This window comes from Cyprinus carpio, chromosome B14, assembly GCF_018340385.1.
Source record: "Cyprinus carpio isolate SPL01 chromosome B14, ASM1834038v1, whole genome shotgun sequence".
Taxonomy (NCBI): Eukaryota; Metazoa; Chordata; class Actinopteri; order Cypriniformes; family Cyprinidae; genus Cyprinus; species Cyprinus carpio.
In genome coordinates, this window is record NC_056610.1 from 20,588,386 (window position 1) to 20,604,316 (window position 15,931).

The 15,931-nt window shown below is 36.9% G+C and overlaps 1 protein-coding gene across 1 annotated transcript; it reads left to right on the forward strand.

Moving 5' to 3' along the window:
• Positions 1–404: 404 nt before the first annotated feature.
• LOC109102150 (ubiquitin-like protein 3) lies at positions 405–10,477 on the forward strand. Its single transcript, XM_042738516.1, has 7 exons — positions 405–720; positions 801–900; positions 1,299–1,452; positions 5,640–5,748; positions 6,433–6,519; positions 6,766–6,843; positions 8,857–10,477. Exons 3-7 carry the CDS (start codon positions 1,426–1,428, stop codon positions 8,907–8,909), a joined length of 354 nt encoding a protein of 117 aa, XP_042594450.1. The 5' UTR covers positions 405–720; positions 801–900; positions 1,299–1,425; the 3' UTR covers positions 8,910–10,477.
• The last annotated feature ends 5,454 nt before the right edge of the window (positions 10,478–15,931 follow it).

A 15,931-nucleotide genomic window follows, 5' to 3' on the forward strand; every position in this document is an offset into this window, starting at 1 on the left:
TGTGCATCGATTTCTTTTAAAATTATTTTTGATTGAGAGTCTGTGAATAGACGGAATTAAATTCTTTAAGAATTTTCATATGGAAGAGATATTCCAATAAAAACAGTATTTATCATCCTCAATTTAAAAAAAAAACATGTTTAACCTGTTGACACGAGGGAGTTGAAGCATTTATGTTTTTAAGTATTTTATATTTATGACCAAGTTTAGAAGAAGACGAAGAAAAAAAAACAAGCCAAAGAAAAATAAACTCATTTAGAATTTATATAAAGGAAGCCCACGTTCCTTCACACAGCACGTGAAATGACTGCCGTTCTGCAAGGTGCGATCAAAATGGGGAATTGCGTCAAGACTACAAGTCCCAGAATTCCTTGCGCGCCGTTTCCTGCATATATGGCCAGCTGACTTCCGGTGTCTTTAAATTCTCAGCCATTAATCTACCTCTGAACGCTGCGAGTGAATTTAGCTACATCAGATGTGAATGAACGATGGATGTACCCATCAGTTAATGTTCGAGAAACGCACTGGACCATCAACCGACCGCTCTGGATCTGACAGCCGCCCGTGACTCGATCAAAACGGTCGTTTTAGTTCCTCTTTATTTTGCCGCAGTCAGAAATTATTCCAGCTCAAGGCCAGCGGTCGCGCGCGCACTGTTTTCTGCTCCTAAAACCTTCCACATCTCTCACCTCATAAGCTAAACACATCTCTTGTTTGATGGTATGTGTATCATCGTTTTGATGCTTCTGTGGTTTTGGACTCGTTTGTGTTTTTATCCCGGTTTGGTGTCTGATTTGCAGGCAGATCTGGATTTTTAACACAGAGTCGCTCTCAAGCTGATATATAATGCTGGTCCAGTAATACAAACACTAGTTTGGCTTGAAGTCAAGTAGAGCAAAGGTATGCGATGTTTTTTTCTTATTGCATTTCCCTACACAGTGCCTATCTACACTCAGTCTGTCTGTTTATTAACGTAGCTATATACAGTGTATTGTTCATAAATGCTGCATATCCTTTAGGTGGTTCATGACTGAATTTATCTGATCACTTGTAATGCATTTTACCACATAGCAGTTAACCAACGTGCAAAACATTTACCAGGATGTTGTGAATCTGTTTATAGGAATGTCTTGTCATCTCACCAACTGTGTGTCAATAATACTATACCATTTCTCTTAGTAAAGTCGGTCACCTAAACTGGTAATTAATTATCTAGCGCTAATGCATTGCTGACCACTGGACTGTGTATGGTTAATTAATCTGTGTGGGCATGTTGTGAATAATTGACTTGGTGTTAGGCTGTGCGAGGCAGAGAAAGGCCAGAGGAAGACGACGTATACTGAGTCTTTGTGCCAGGGGTTGTGCTTCCCTCTTACTGTTGGTCACCCATCGATTCCTGGCTGCCTTCCACGTCTGATCACAGCCATGACCTCTGAGAGAGACCCTGACACAGTGAGTATATCAGTCTAGATCTCTTTACATGATGCATCACTGCACAAGTTGGTATGTTCAGACATACAAAGATTGTATGAGAAATCATCAAGTGTCATGCATTCAGATCTTAAAGGTACAGTTCACTGATGAATGAGCATCGTCATCATCTGCTCTTGCACTGTTGCTGCTCAAAACACGTTTGATTTTCTTTTTTTTTTTTCTCTGTGGAGTGCAAAAGGAGGTGTTTAACACAATGTCCATGCTGCTCCTTTCCATGCTATGAAAGTGGATCGTGGCAGTCACTGTTAAGCTCTGAAAAAGACAAAAAAAAGGGGGTCTGTATTATTCTTGCACTATTTTTCAAACCACCTGAAGCCTTTGATAGCTGTATTTGAGGAAGAGACTGACATTTGAATCGTTATTCACTGAAAAGTCTCTGCCCTTGTTTTTGTTTGCATCCTGCATGTTTTATACGAACTGAGGCTTGCCTTTTTGTGGCTATGAAACAGATTTTTAGTTTAGGCCCAAAAATGATTAAACTTAGTTTCATTTCTGTTAACAAAAAACTGAAACTAAAACTTGGGGGGGAAATTTTGTCGTTTATTGAGAAAAACATTAGATGAAAAACCTACAAATTAATAAAACTAAATGTGAAATTAAGTAGATAATAATAAAAAAAAAAATATATATATATACAGTACAGGTCAAAAGTATATATATATATATATATATAATATATATATATATATATATATATATATATATATATATATATACAGTACAGTACAGGTCAAAAGTTTGGAAACATTACTATTTTTAATGTTTTTGAAAGAAGTCTCTTCTGCTCATCAAGCCTGCATTTATTTGATCAAAAATACAGAAAAAACAGTAATATTGTGAAATATTATTACAACTTAAAATAATAGTTTTCTATTTGAATATACTTTAAAAAAATAATTTATTCCTGTGATGCAAAGCTGAATTTTCAGCATCATTACTCCAGCCTTCAGTGTCACATGTAACATCCAGTCTATCACATGATCATTTAGAAATCATTCTAATATTCTGATTTATTATGAGTGTTGGAAACAGTTCTGCTGTCTAATATATTTGATGAATAAAAGGTTAAAAAAGAACTGCATTTATAAAAAAGAAAAAATAATAATAATAATATATATAATATATATTCTAATAATATATTTTCTTTACTATCACTTTTTATCAATTTAACACATCCTTGCTGAATAAAAGTATTGATTTTATTTAAAAAAAGAAATAAAAAAAAAATTACTGACCCCAAATTACTGAACAGTAGTGTATATTGTTATTACAAAATATTTATATTTTAAAAACATAGATTCTTATTTTTTTTTTGTTTTTTTACTTTTTATTCATCAAAGTATTCTAAAAAAGTATCACATGTTCTGAAAAAATATTAAGCAGCAGAACTGTTTCCAACTTTGATAATGAATCATCATATTAGAATGATTTCTAAAGTATCATGTGATAATGATCCTAAAAATTCAGCTTTGCATCACAGAAATAAATGATAATTTAAAGTATAATAAATTTAAAAACAATTTATTTTAAATTGTAATAATATATCACAATATTACATTTTTTTTCTGTATTTTGATCAAATAAATGCAGGCTTGATGAGCAGAAGAAAACTTCTTTCAAAAACATTAAAAATAGTAATGTTTCCAAACTTTTGACCTGTACTGTGTGTGTGTGTATATATATTAAAAATTAAAAAATATAAAACACATACTAAAAATGTATTTAATAGTATGGAAATATTACTAAAATGACCTGTTCTTGTTAGTGCTAATATGGGTTTACGTTAGAGAAGTCTAGCCTGAGGTTATAAGACGAAGCTTTTATGTTGCACTCAAAGAGCTGTTGTTGCTTTGAGATTTGTTTGTCTGTTTGGTTCAGAGTTGGGCTTAGAGCCGTTATTTGAGGCTGGGGGCAAATGGTGATGATTTTAGGCTCTTGATTTAGGGATGAAACCAACATGATTGAAGAAATTGCAGAAAATGTATAAGCCGTGAGATTATGGAGGTGTTTGTGTACTGGTTCCGAGGCATTTAGGCAGCTTTGGTGTTTTGTATTTGTCAAGGCTTTAAGAACTGGGGCAGCAGGGAGTGCTTATTTGTTTTTTATGCTCTCTTGTCTATATTTCCCAACCTGTCACAGATTTGCTGATAACACCCTTAAATCCACCCGAGGAGGCTGGGAGAGGGCTTTCCATGCCTTTATCGGGGGCTTGTTGTTTGTAAACAGTGTGCTGGAATGACGTCGTGGATTATGGCTTGACCTCTTTTGTTCTCACTGCAGGTCTCTAACTCCCCATAGGTGAAAGCCGAATATTTTCAAGTGTGTCTGAATGGGGGTGGGGTGCCCTACATTGCAAATGCCCTCAGCACAGAAGCCTGATTTCACAATAGGTTAGGGCAGGGCATTGGGGGGCCCTTAGTAAGGATTTAGGTGGCACGTGGTGCGAGAGGATGAGCACAGATTTGTGGCGGGAAGAGGACGTCCTTTTACTGTGATGTTTTTTGATTGCTGCCACTATTTGGGTCACGACCTCGGCTGCTGTCACGGTGGGGTGGAAGGAAAACTCTAGCTCCCCTTTAGCGAGATGATGAGCTGGATCCACATAATGTTTATATTACCATTTAGCATGTTTGACACAATCTGAATAATTCAATACTAATATAAGCAGTTTTCCATACACATTTTAAGAGGAAACTGAGAGGAACTGTGTGTCTTTTTTTCACTTCCACTTTCTCAGAAACATGTTGAAAGTTTCTCTGGTCCTCTGATTGGTCGCAGTGTCTCCATGAAACTTGTTTTACTTTGTTTTTGTGTTCGGTGTTGTGTGTGGCTTTAAACACAGCGATGCCAGGACCAACTGGCTCACCTTCTTGCTCCCCCCTCCTCTTTCTCCGTCTGATTCTGAACGAAAGCATTAAGGCCCAGCCAAGCTCCACACACTGAGTGTGGGTGATGTAATGTTTAAATTGCAGTCACTGAAAACCATGAAAGGAGAAAAAGGACGCTGTATTAAAAAAAGACTGAACAAGAGACTCTTTGGAATCTAAGCTACTCTGAATTCCTGGTCTGATTTTATTTTTGGGCTGACATAGTAGCACTCTGTGTCTTTTCTGTTCAGACATTGAGTCTCATGATGCTGCTTAGTTTCAAAGAGGATACTGCCAAATTTATTCAGTCACTTGCCTAATTTGCCTAAATCGAGTATGTGTGTCATTATTGCAAATCTAAAATTTTGTTTATTGCTAATATATCGAATATTATTGCAAACTGTACTCAATTTAAATTTGAAACCACAGTTAAAAATGATGGATGTTATTAAAAAAAAAAGATTATTATTATAAAATAATTAAAATACTACTACTATCAATAATAAAAATTATTAGAAAAATACTACAATAATTTTTTTTTAAACATAAATACATTAGTTATTATTGTACACTAATTTTAGTATAATTATAAACTAATTTTTCTGATACCAAAATGTTTATGAATACAAGTAAATATCAAATAATCCTTATTTGTTTAGGCAGTAACTGCATGATGTATCTCTTAGACGTATGAAAATTGTCATGAAGCGTGTGATGGCCTTAGGCAGGAAGTAATACTGACTGTAAAAGCATTGTGTCTGTCTGTTGCTTTTTTATTAAGACTCATGCATGGGGCAAATTTATTGTGCTAATCCACCGTGCTGCTCCCCTCCTCCTGCAAGGGGTTATGCATGGGCCATGCAAATTTAATAACTCAGTCCTGGGTTGTCTGGGACACCTGGGGTTATCGCATTAGGATGACGGGGTGCCTAGGAAAGGGGTGGGGGGGGGGTAGCATCATTACATGGAAACGAAAGGCAGTAGCACTTCCTCTCTGTCCCACCCTGCGATTCCCCCCTCACCAGACCATTTCACAGGAAGCTTTAACGTGTGTAGCAGCTACTTTCACCCTTAAAGCTGAACATAAATTTAATTAGGAAGGAATGCCCATTTCTCCAAAGGACTCTCCAGGTCGTCTCATGTTATGTGGGGTGAGCACAGATTGAAGGGTCATTAAGGTCTATTTGGTGGAAATGTCACTGTGTCTGTGGGTTGTAGGGCACTTCTTCACAGTTTAATGATTTCATTTGTTTCCTTTCTCCTTTCAACCGACTCCAGGTGAATCTACGGCTGATCCTTGTGAGTGGGAAGACACAGGATTTCATTTTCTCTCCAAATGACTCTGCCACAGAAATTGCCCAGCATGTTTTTGAGAACTGGCCGGCAGGTATGAATTAAAATTATAATTATAATTTTAGCTTTGGTTGTATTTGTCGTTTAAGTATTGTTTGTATTTAACACACTTTTTTTATTTAAACTTATGTGGAGGTACTCTGCAAAAGCAGCTGTCCTTGTTGTTAAAAAAAAAAAACACGTTCGTGCTTTCACGTAGAGCAGCATTTACTACACAGAGCCGCTGTTCACTGACAAGCTGCGCAAAACATGTGCAAAATATGATTGTGGTTTTGCGCAGCTTGTCAGTAAATGCTGCTCCACGTGAAAGCACGCAGGTCTAGAGATTTACCGCTGATTACAGAACCGACTTTACTGACGAGATGCGCATGAAATATTGTGCGATATTTATCATGCATCCCTACTATTTTTTTTTAACTGTATTTTTGATTAAATAAATAGAAGTCTCTTGAGGATGAGAGAACTATCTTACCAACCCTAAACTTATGAATGGTAGTGCATGTTATAGATGTATGGAGTAAAGATTTCCTTATTGCTAATTTATTTGTACTTTTTAGTATAATTATAGTAATAGCATAATTTCATCTTTTGTCTGGTCACAGGCAGTCAAATACTGGGGTCAAATATGATCTTAAGAGGGTCAAAATAAGACCATTTTGTCATAGTAAAGCATCATCAAGGCCTGTTTCTGTGGTGAATGTGATGTATTGTGTTGCAGGCTGGGAGGAGGAGAGCGTGAGCAGCCCCAGCATCCTGAGGCTGATCTTCCAGGGCCGCTTCCTGCATGGCAATGTCACACTAGGAGGTGAGCACTAGACCTTGTCTGCATGTCTGTCACGGTCAACCTGCTTTGACAGTCTTATTGTTTCTGTCTCTCTGTCTGTCAGTTACTCTGCCTTGCTCTAGACACTATTACACATTTCGTGTGCAAAAAAGGACAGTGAAAGTGGGAAGCTGTTAAAATATGCTGTTGGTCAGAAGCTTTGTTTTTACTTGGCGAAGTGGCCAAATTGTACGTCGATATTCAGTATGCAACTTCTCTGTTGAATAGCTCTGAAGTTGCCCCCTGGCCGAACAACAGTCATGCACTTGGTTGCCAGAGAGACACTGCCAGAGCCGAACTCCCATGGTAAGTGCTGAGATATTCCTCTGGCAAGCTCCCGCTGCTCTAAACATGGCTGAATGTCCTTGGCTTGCCTATCGACAACCACTTTTTGTTTTAAAGACAAGGGCACAGCAGTTATTGGAGGACTGCTGCCAGGTGGCAGCTGGCTCCATTCTTCCAAACACATTAGAATAATTAAGAGGCATGCAATCATATTAGAGACCGATCACTGATCTTTATCCAGTCACACACTGTAATACAAGAGGTTGTATACAAGTTTCCTTATCCTTGTGGCTTCCTGTATGAGGAGATGTGCTGACTTTATTGAAGCAAGCTTTGAATTCATGATGACTGTCGTTACATTTGAAATGAGGAAGCAGGTATCATGCTTTGATGTCTTCAAGGATATATTATAAAAACATTTCCTGGCACATGAGTCAGCATTCACGCTATCATTTTACAGTAGACAAAGTTAACATGAATTTAAAATGGTCCAGTGTGGTTTTAAGTTTCCTTGATTTCATGTGAAGTCAACATGAAAACAGAATTGAGCATATTTACTCCACTACTTTTCAAAAGGTCGGGGTCAGTGGGATACAGTTAAAATTATAATATTGAGAAATATTACAGTTTCCGTTTTAATGTATTTTAAAATGCTATTTATCTCTGTGAAAGCGAGGCTGGATTTTCAGCATCATTACTTCAGTTTTCAGTGTCACACGATCCTTCAGAAATTACTCTAATATGCTAATTTGCTGCTCAGAAACTTATATTCAAATTTAGCAGAGACCATGATTTTTTCAGGATTCTTTCATAAATGTAAAGTTGAAAAGAACAGCATTTATTTCAAATCTAATTTTTTGTAACATTTTTCATGTCTAAACTATCACTTTCAAACCATTGAATGTGTGCTTGCTGAAAAAAGTATTAATTTATTTCAAAGGTTTAGACTAGTCTTAAGTCATCTAATTTTTTCTTTAACACGGGTAAAAAAAAATTAAATTTGGTTACATAAAATCTTAGATTAGTCTAAGTTGAATCCAAAATATAAGACTAATTACCCCTTGGCTAACTGTTAATTGGTCAAACTAGTTTTATAAGACACTGTCTTAACATAGAGGTTATGTTTATGCAACTGTAGTGTCCTTGGTCTTACTGTGAATGATTCATCAGTGTGTGTTATTCCAAAGAAACATAAATGTGTTTGTCATTGTGATTTTCAACTTACTCCACCTTGGAAATGACTTTTACTAATCCTTTACAGCAGACGTCACCTTGGCTGTGTGGTACTTTTGGTTACTGTTAACCAATAGAGCATTGCTTCATGCTTCTGTAGTAGGAAATTGAGCTTTCTGAAAAATTTATAAAACTGATTTTTTTTTTTTAAATGACCACAATAATAAGCATTATCATTGAAATCAAAATGTTTTCAAGTGTAAACTTAAGCCTGATTAGTATAGAAAGCCCACTTTTCAGGATCCAGTCCATTCCTGATGGATAAAAAAACAGTCCTGTATTGCATATCTCATTCAATATCCTTTTTTACAATGACATGCCTCAAATTACAGAAGCAAATGCGCTCTGAATGTGGTTTCATGTTGACTCTATTGCCACCCCTCATTAATTACAGACTAGTTACACATAGCATGTCATTCAAGGAAGAAAACAGGCTATTTTCTCCTCCGTAAGTCATCAAAGGCTGCATCCTCCGGAGGTCACATTTGCAGGCTCATACGTCATCAAGCCTGGTTTGTTTCAGTCAACCGAGCATTACATTCACGAGTCATGAGCATATTACAACAATTTACCCTTAACTAAGAATAATGGTCAAATTTATAACTGTTAATAAAATAAGATGATCTTAATGACGTATGCAGACTACAAATGCGACCTCCAGAGGATGCAGCCTTCCGTTTGAGAAAAGGCCATAGTGTACTGCCTTTCCCTCGCATTCTTCTCACTGAAGACGAGGACCTGTGATTGTGTTTTTGTCTTTGATTTATTAGGTGGCACTCAATATTTGCTCTCTTCTCGTAGGCCAGAGGAACAGGGAGAAGACTACAGAGAGCAGCTGCTGTCTACTGCTGTAAAACCCAAACAAACCTTCCCCCACCTCCTCCTCGTCCTTCTGCTCCCCGCTCCCGTCTCTGCTCACCAACCCGTGGTGCATTCTGGATGATTATTACAGAAGAGCTCCAGGGAGAGTGCGACTAGGTTTTCGTTTAGTGTTTTTGCTCTGTATAGTAGCTGGAGACTCTCTTGTGCCAAGTTTATCAAATCTCATATGTTTGCCTTCGTTCGGTTTTCTCGTTTCGTTTGGTTGCCAAATTTACTTGCTTAGTGAAGTGGCCGTTTGTTTCCAGGCCTCCTGAAAATATTAAACTGTGCAAATATGAAATACCTGAATCATTGAAAGGAAATAATGTTAACGGATGTGTGAACAGGTTTTTAGGGGGATGTCCTGTACTTGAGAGACCTTCTGCTCTCCCAACACCCAAGTGTCAAGAGCGTTCACTTGGATCACACGTCTGACTCAGACGAAGCTTAACATGCGTCATAATCTCAGACTTTTGATTGCACTTAACACAGATCACTTCTGAAGTCACTATGTGTGTGTTGTAGTCTTAATCCTCCCGCCTGCCTCGAACAGAAGGAGCTTACGGAGAGAGAGGTGTGATGACACGAGCACCAGTCTGTTGCTGTGGACCGAGGGAGTCTGCTGTAGCGCTGGTGGATTTGATGTGCCATGATGTGCCGCCTACGTTTCTTGCCTTTGTCCTAGGACCAATCGAGAGTAGATCTCAAAGTCGCCAGACTCCTCTTACTGATCAGTTGCGTCGACATCTGTGCATGACCCTAGTCTAGTGTTTCCTCGCCCTGGGTGTGTACCAGCCGCCTTTAAAAACCATTCACCCTGTGTCCAGCGTTTTTTATTTTCCTCGTCTCCGCTGAAGAAGCATGAGGGAAGGTCGGTGATTTTGTGCTTGATGTGAAATGACACAAACTGTTCTTCTTGCCCAGTCAGGATATATCATCCGTATCCTCTCCCATGCTCATCTAACGTGCGACAAGAGGGACAAAGCCCAGGTGCGAAGAATAAGGAAACCATCAGAAAGCCTCGTTCTGGATCGAAAGGCTAGGCTGGTAAAAGCCCCCATTATAAGTGCTATGGATTCATGGACCCCCTGCTGCGCTGCAGTGTTAGAGGTAAAGATGTGCGCCGGGAACAGCTGCCACTAATGGCCTCCCACTGGGCCGGAAGAAAAAGAAGAGTGTTTGTATGCCGTCTGTTTTGTTTGCCTTTTGATTGTGGAAAATTAATATTATTAATAATGGAGTAATAATGGAGTCCTTTTTATCTCGTCTGAGTACGGTTGAGTTTTTATTAGTACACATCAAATGGCTGATTTGTGTTAATTGTGTGTGTGTGAGTGTGTGTGTGTGTGTGAGTGGATGAGGCTTTTTTTTTTTTTTTTTTGTGCAGTTGTTGTGGGAAGAGTGTCCACAGAAACTGTCTCCAATCTTGTTTTGATTTGCCAATTACTGCAAGAGTGTTTATTATTGTCACTGCTATGAAAATTAGCTACAAATTATTAAATGTAAAAAAAAAAAAAACGATATCTTGTATTATAAATTAATAAAAACCTTTCAAATAATACTCTGGTGTTCCTGTGGATTTTAAGATATTTTTATTATACATTTATTTACATATATATATTTTTATATAATTTACATATTATATACATATATATATAAAAAAATGTTTTATATATATATATATATATATATATATATATATATATATATATATATATATATATATATATATATATATATAAAACATTTTTATATATATATATATATATATATATATATATATATATATATAAAAAATTTTTTTATATATATAATGAACCACCACCCAATTACAGGGCAACAACCTTACAGTCATGAAAAATACACCGTATAATAACACCAAAGATAACTTTTTTAAAAACCTTTTGTGGCGTTGAAAGACATTCTGTCGTCCTTTATAAATGAATCAGCAGCTCTGTTTGTGTTGTGCTGTGGCGCAGCCTCTAGATGGCGATGTGGTTCCGGTTCTGTGACATCATCACTGACTGCGTGGTGGCCCATTTGAATTAATGTGAGATAGTTCTTGTGTTGAAGCAATTAGCATTTTCTTCAACAAAGATTAAATAAAGGAGCCAGCATAAGCACTGTAACTACTTACCTTCGTATTCATTCTATGGAAGGTCAATATTCGTTTCGTTATGACCATCAATTTCCACTGACTGTTTGACAGCAGGCTCAGTAGCGTGACCCATAACATTTCTTTCCTCTTTTAAGGATCGCAATGAGCCCTAATTTATTGTAGACCTTTCCTAGTTTAATAAATTTTTCCTTCTGTTTTTGAGAAGTCCTTTCATGACTTGTTGTTGAGACGTGTCCAGGTTTCCAGTTGACGTTGGCAGAGAACGAAGGAAGAAGAATAGTCCAGAATCAGATCGTGCGCTCCAGCACAAAGTCTTAATCGCTTTATAGTGAACTGCTCGTGCTGGTGAGAGCCTGTTTCTTCTTGCACTGGGCCACGCAATCATAATAAAGCTGTTGGAAAAGAGAGAATGAACCACATTTTAACCTTATCTGCTAAATATCTAATATCAAACATCTAGAAATAAAAAAATGCATGTATGCAATGTCATATTGTCAAATATGCATGCATACAATGTCATATTGTCAAATATGCATGCATACAGGTTCAAAAGTTTAGAGTCTGCAAGATGTTTAGTGTTTCTTAAAGAAGTCTCTTCCGCTCACCAATCAAAAATGCATTTAAATCCATAATATTGTGGCATATTTTTACCATTTAAAATTACTGTTCTCTATTCAAACATTTTATAAAATGTAATTTGTTCCTATGATGGCAAAGCTAAATTTTTAGCATCATAACTTCAGTGTCACATGATCCTTCAGAAATCATTCTGATATGCTGATTTGCTGCTAAAGAAACCTTTCTTATTATCAATGTTAATAATTGCTGTGCTTGATATTTTTGTGTTAACCGTGATACGTTGTTGACAATTTTTTATAAATCAAGTTAAAAAAAAAAAAAAAACTGTAGTGTATCCTGTAGAAATTACTCGTGAAAAGTATTTGCTCCAAACCTCTACAACCACAGCTTCCAGTTTTTTACGGTAGCCTAACTGTATTAAAAGAGATGTTTATTGTATATGTTCATTGGTTACATATTAGTGTGTAGGCCTAATTTTGACTAGCGCCACTTTAGTCGGTCTGAATCTTGTCAGTCTTCTAAACCTTGGCTGTAATAATATACTTAAGCCGCATGAGTTCAGGTCTCTGTTGCCTGTTATGTGTGAAGGGATGGATCAGGTCCAGGGTTAACCTAAACAGTAAGCACCACTAATGGTTCAGCAGGAAGTCTTGTGGATGATTGGAAAGAAATGGCGAGAGTGATTGAGCAGCTGCCTCACAACTTAAAACCTCTCTCTATATCCTTCTGTTTGGTTTTAGGGATTCCCTGAGGTCAAACACAACTATGTATGGTCAGTGGAAGTGGTGTGATCTATTTAACCCCCAGTGACCTTTCTCCAAGAACCTCTATATATCTTTCACTCTAAAATTCACCTTATTTCATGTGAACTCTACTTCATACAAGTGGAAGATATACAATAAACATGCAGAATGATGGGTGTGTCACATTCAGCACCAGTAGGGGAATGTTTTTGCTTTGTCTTCAGGTTCCAGAGTAATTCTACCTGTCCTGCTTCCAGACTGTCATTACAGCTGATATTAAAACCAGCTGTGAACTAAGCGAGCTGGCTACTGTTAGCCTGGACCAGGAGCGTTTCATGCCTTTCATAAATACTGGGGCCCAGGCCCCCCAATCAAAAAATGTCCATATTTTTTGATAATGTTTTATATATTTTGATATAAACTTTCTTTATCTGCAGTAAGAGTGCATTGCTTGTAATTCACAAACTGCATGCACAGTAAAGAGCTGCTTCATCGCTGACACACGAACAATAGAAGACATTTGCGAGTTTTGCTTCATACCATGGGCAGAAAATATATGTGAATGTTTGTTTTCTGTCTTACAGAATATGGTACTCGAAACCACTCCAAACGATTCAGTCTGTGAGTGAACTGTCCGAATGACTCAAGCTGAATCGCACATTCTTGAGCAAAAGTGAATCTAGTGAGTCACTAGATCGGATTCTAAACAGCTGATAAAAAAACAGACTTGACATGATTGCTGAATATTGTCATGTCGGTATAAGGTTTTATATATATATATATATATATATATATATATATATTTTTTTTAATCATTTTATATATATTTATATTTTTTTTTTGTTGTACAAATGTAAAAAAAATGTTGGTTAAATAAACATTACTTAAACTATCAGAAGAGACCGAGAGAGAAATCAATTCTATTTTATATTTTTACATTAACAATGTAATCAATATATGAATCTCATCAAGTTAATGTTTTTAGGCATTTTACATTTATTTCAAAATAATAACTCAAGGCCGTAACAATTTATGCTATATATTTTATTTGTGAACTTATGTTCAGCTATTCTTTTTAATAGTTTGCTTTTAACTATTTTGTTTTTAAAAAATTGGTCACAGACAGATTTACCTTAAATTTCACCAAGCTGATTTCTCCCTATAAAACTCCCACCAATCATGTTTTTGTGCCATTTCAAGTCTTATTTTGAAGTGAATATATCTAAGTTTTTTATATCTATTTTTAATATGTCTTCCCATTGACACAATTATGTTGTTTATTCATACTGATGCTAATGCACAAACACAAGAGGCGGGATTTATTGCATGAACCAATCACAGCCAAACATAACCAGCCATATGCAATCATATCATGATGGAGGCATTGCCACCTCTCATGTGACTTTTCCCCATTCATTCTCAATTACACACTAAACCCACCAGATGGTCTGTTAAAACTCAATGGGCTCAGGGGAGGCATGACAGATGCTGACACCCGCTGTAACTTTACCCTCTGGTATTGCTGTTGGGACAGTGTTTCTTTAGAAAAAACAAGTGATTTCTACGCTTTTCAATGACAAATTTGGTAATATTTGCATTGTTTTATTTTTGTACTACAAATTTTTTCTCATCCATTTTTATATATATATATATATATAACCAGGAGTGCACAGAAGTGGTCCGCAGGTCCGCATGCGTAACTAAAATAAGAAATGCACTGTGTAAATTAGTTCAGAGCGCGCGTTTGCGAACTGTCATGGTTGACAACTGTTAATGCACAATTGCCATTTTAGATCGACAAACTGTACTGTATAAGATTTCTATTCAAACTGAAAGCATAAATCTAGGCTAACATTTTCAAAGCACAATGCAAAGATGCCTACAACCCACCAAAATAAAAGCTTGCTGATTTTAAGTTTGAAAATAAAAATAATAATTAAGATTCAAATTAAAATAATAATAATAAAAAAAATACCATACAATTAATAATTTAAATTACTATTTAATTCACCAAAAAAAAAAAAAAAAAACACACATTATCATACATTATAATATATTATATAATAAAAAAATAAAAAAAATAAAGTGTAATAATATTATCACTGTTATTAATACATTTTTTATAGTTTTATTTGATGGGTCACACCATTTGCCGTGTGAGGACCAAACCAAATCTCCAGGTTCTCATATAAGAACCAGGCTGAAAAATCCATGTGCATCCCTATATATAACGTTAATTTCACTTGGGTCTGTGCCACCCCTGGCCTGGACTCTGTGACCATCCATCCAGATCATTTGCCCTGTGGTATTCTGTTGCTTATCAGAGTCGCAAATAGTAGTGTGTCTGGGAGAGTATTATGTGTCAATCCAATTTCCCTGCCACAAAGAAGGCATGAGCATGTGTGCCAGAGCTGTCATTCTGCACGCATACTTGCATTCTCTGCCAAGTCGCTGCTCGAGGCCTGAGAGAATCTGTAGCTGGCAGACACACATCTTGAATGTGCGAAACACTTTCGTGACTGCACAAAAGGTCACACCCCTCGCCACTCACCCCAGCTCATCTAGAAACCATTTTCTCAATTATAAGAATGACAAGAGTGCATACAGCTGCGATTTCACAGGAAAATCTGTAAAATAAGACTAGTGAGCTGGAGCTGCCTGACTGAAGTGGGAGGGGAAATGGACATGCTTTTTTATTTTCATGGCAGGGCTGGAGGAGGCACCGGGGCTTTGTTACATCTCCCCTTTTATTTGCCTGTTTATTTTACCAGGTGGCCCCTTGAGTTCAATACATGCCACTGTAAAAAAGTAGGAGCAAGAGGGAGGGCTGAAGCAAGAGGGCTGTTTAATAACAATGTGAGCTCTGTACCTTGTGGCGATGGACGGAGAGTGAATGAGGGAGGCCAGCTCAAGAGGATTTGCAGACATGTGCCTCAAAGCATTCTGGGTGGAGAATTTCTCACACAGTTTTAGTACAGCAGTGTGATAAACATCAGCTGTTGTTGTTCGTTCTGTTAGCTGTCATGCAGCCATCTCAGTATTATCGTTTATCCTCTTTAGACAGTGTCCTCATGTGCTACAAAATTTGATTTATTATTACGTTTTTTGGGTTGAAATGTGGAATTTGCACATAAAATGCGAAGGCCGAAGGCTGACCTTAACATCCATTCAGCACAATTTACAAATGTATAATTTTGAACAGACTTTTCCCTGTCATTGGCAACATGATGGTGAAATATATATTTTTTGTTTTAGACTCCAAGATGCTTGTTGTGAAAGCTGGAAAACAGCAAACAAGTGTCAAGGTGTTGGATCTAAATTGTCAAAGTGGTTTTGGAGCCTTCGAGATCCCCATGACCTGGTTTTCTTTACAGCAGGCGTTCAGGGGGTCTCCATCACAGGAATGGCACCATTCCAGAATGTTTTTATGGGGGGAAAGGAGTAATGTATTTTTATGTTCGCTGCTATGGGTTTATAAACCAAACAAACATTATTTTCTCCTTGTTAAAAAGTTGAGAAGAATCTAATGAGACCTATACTTCTTAACAAGAGAAGATCAGAGCACAAGTGCTCT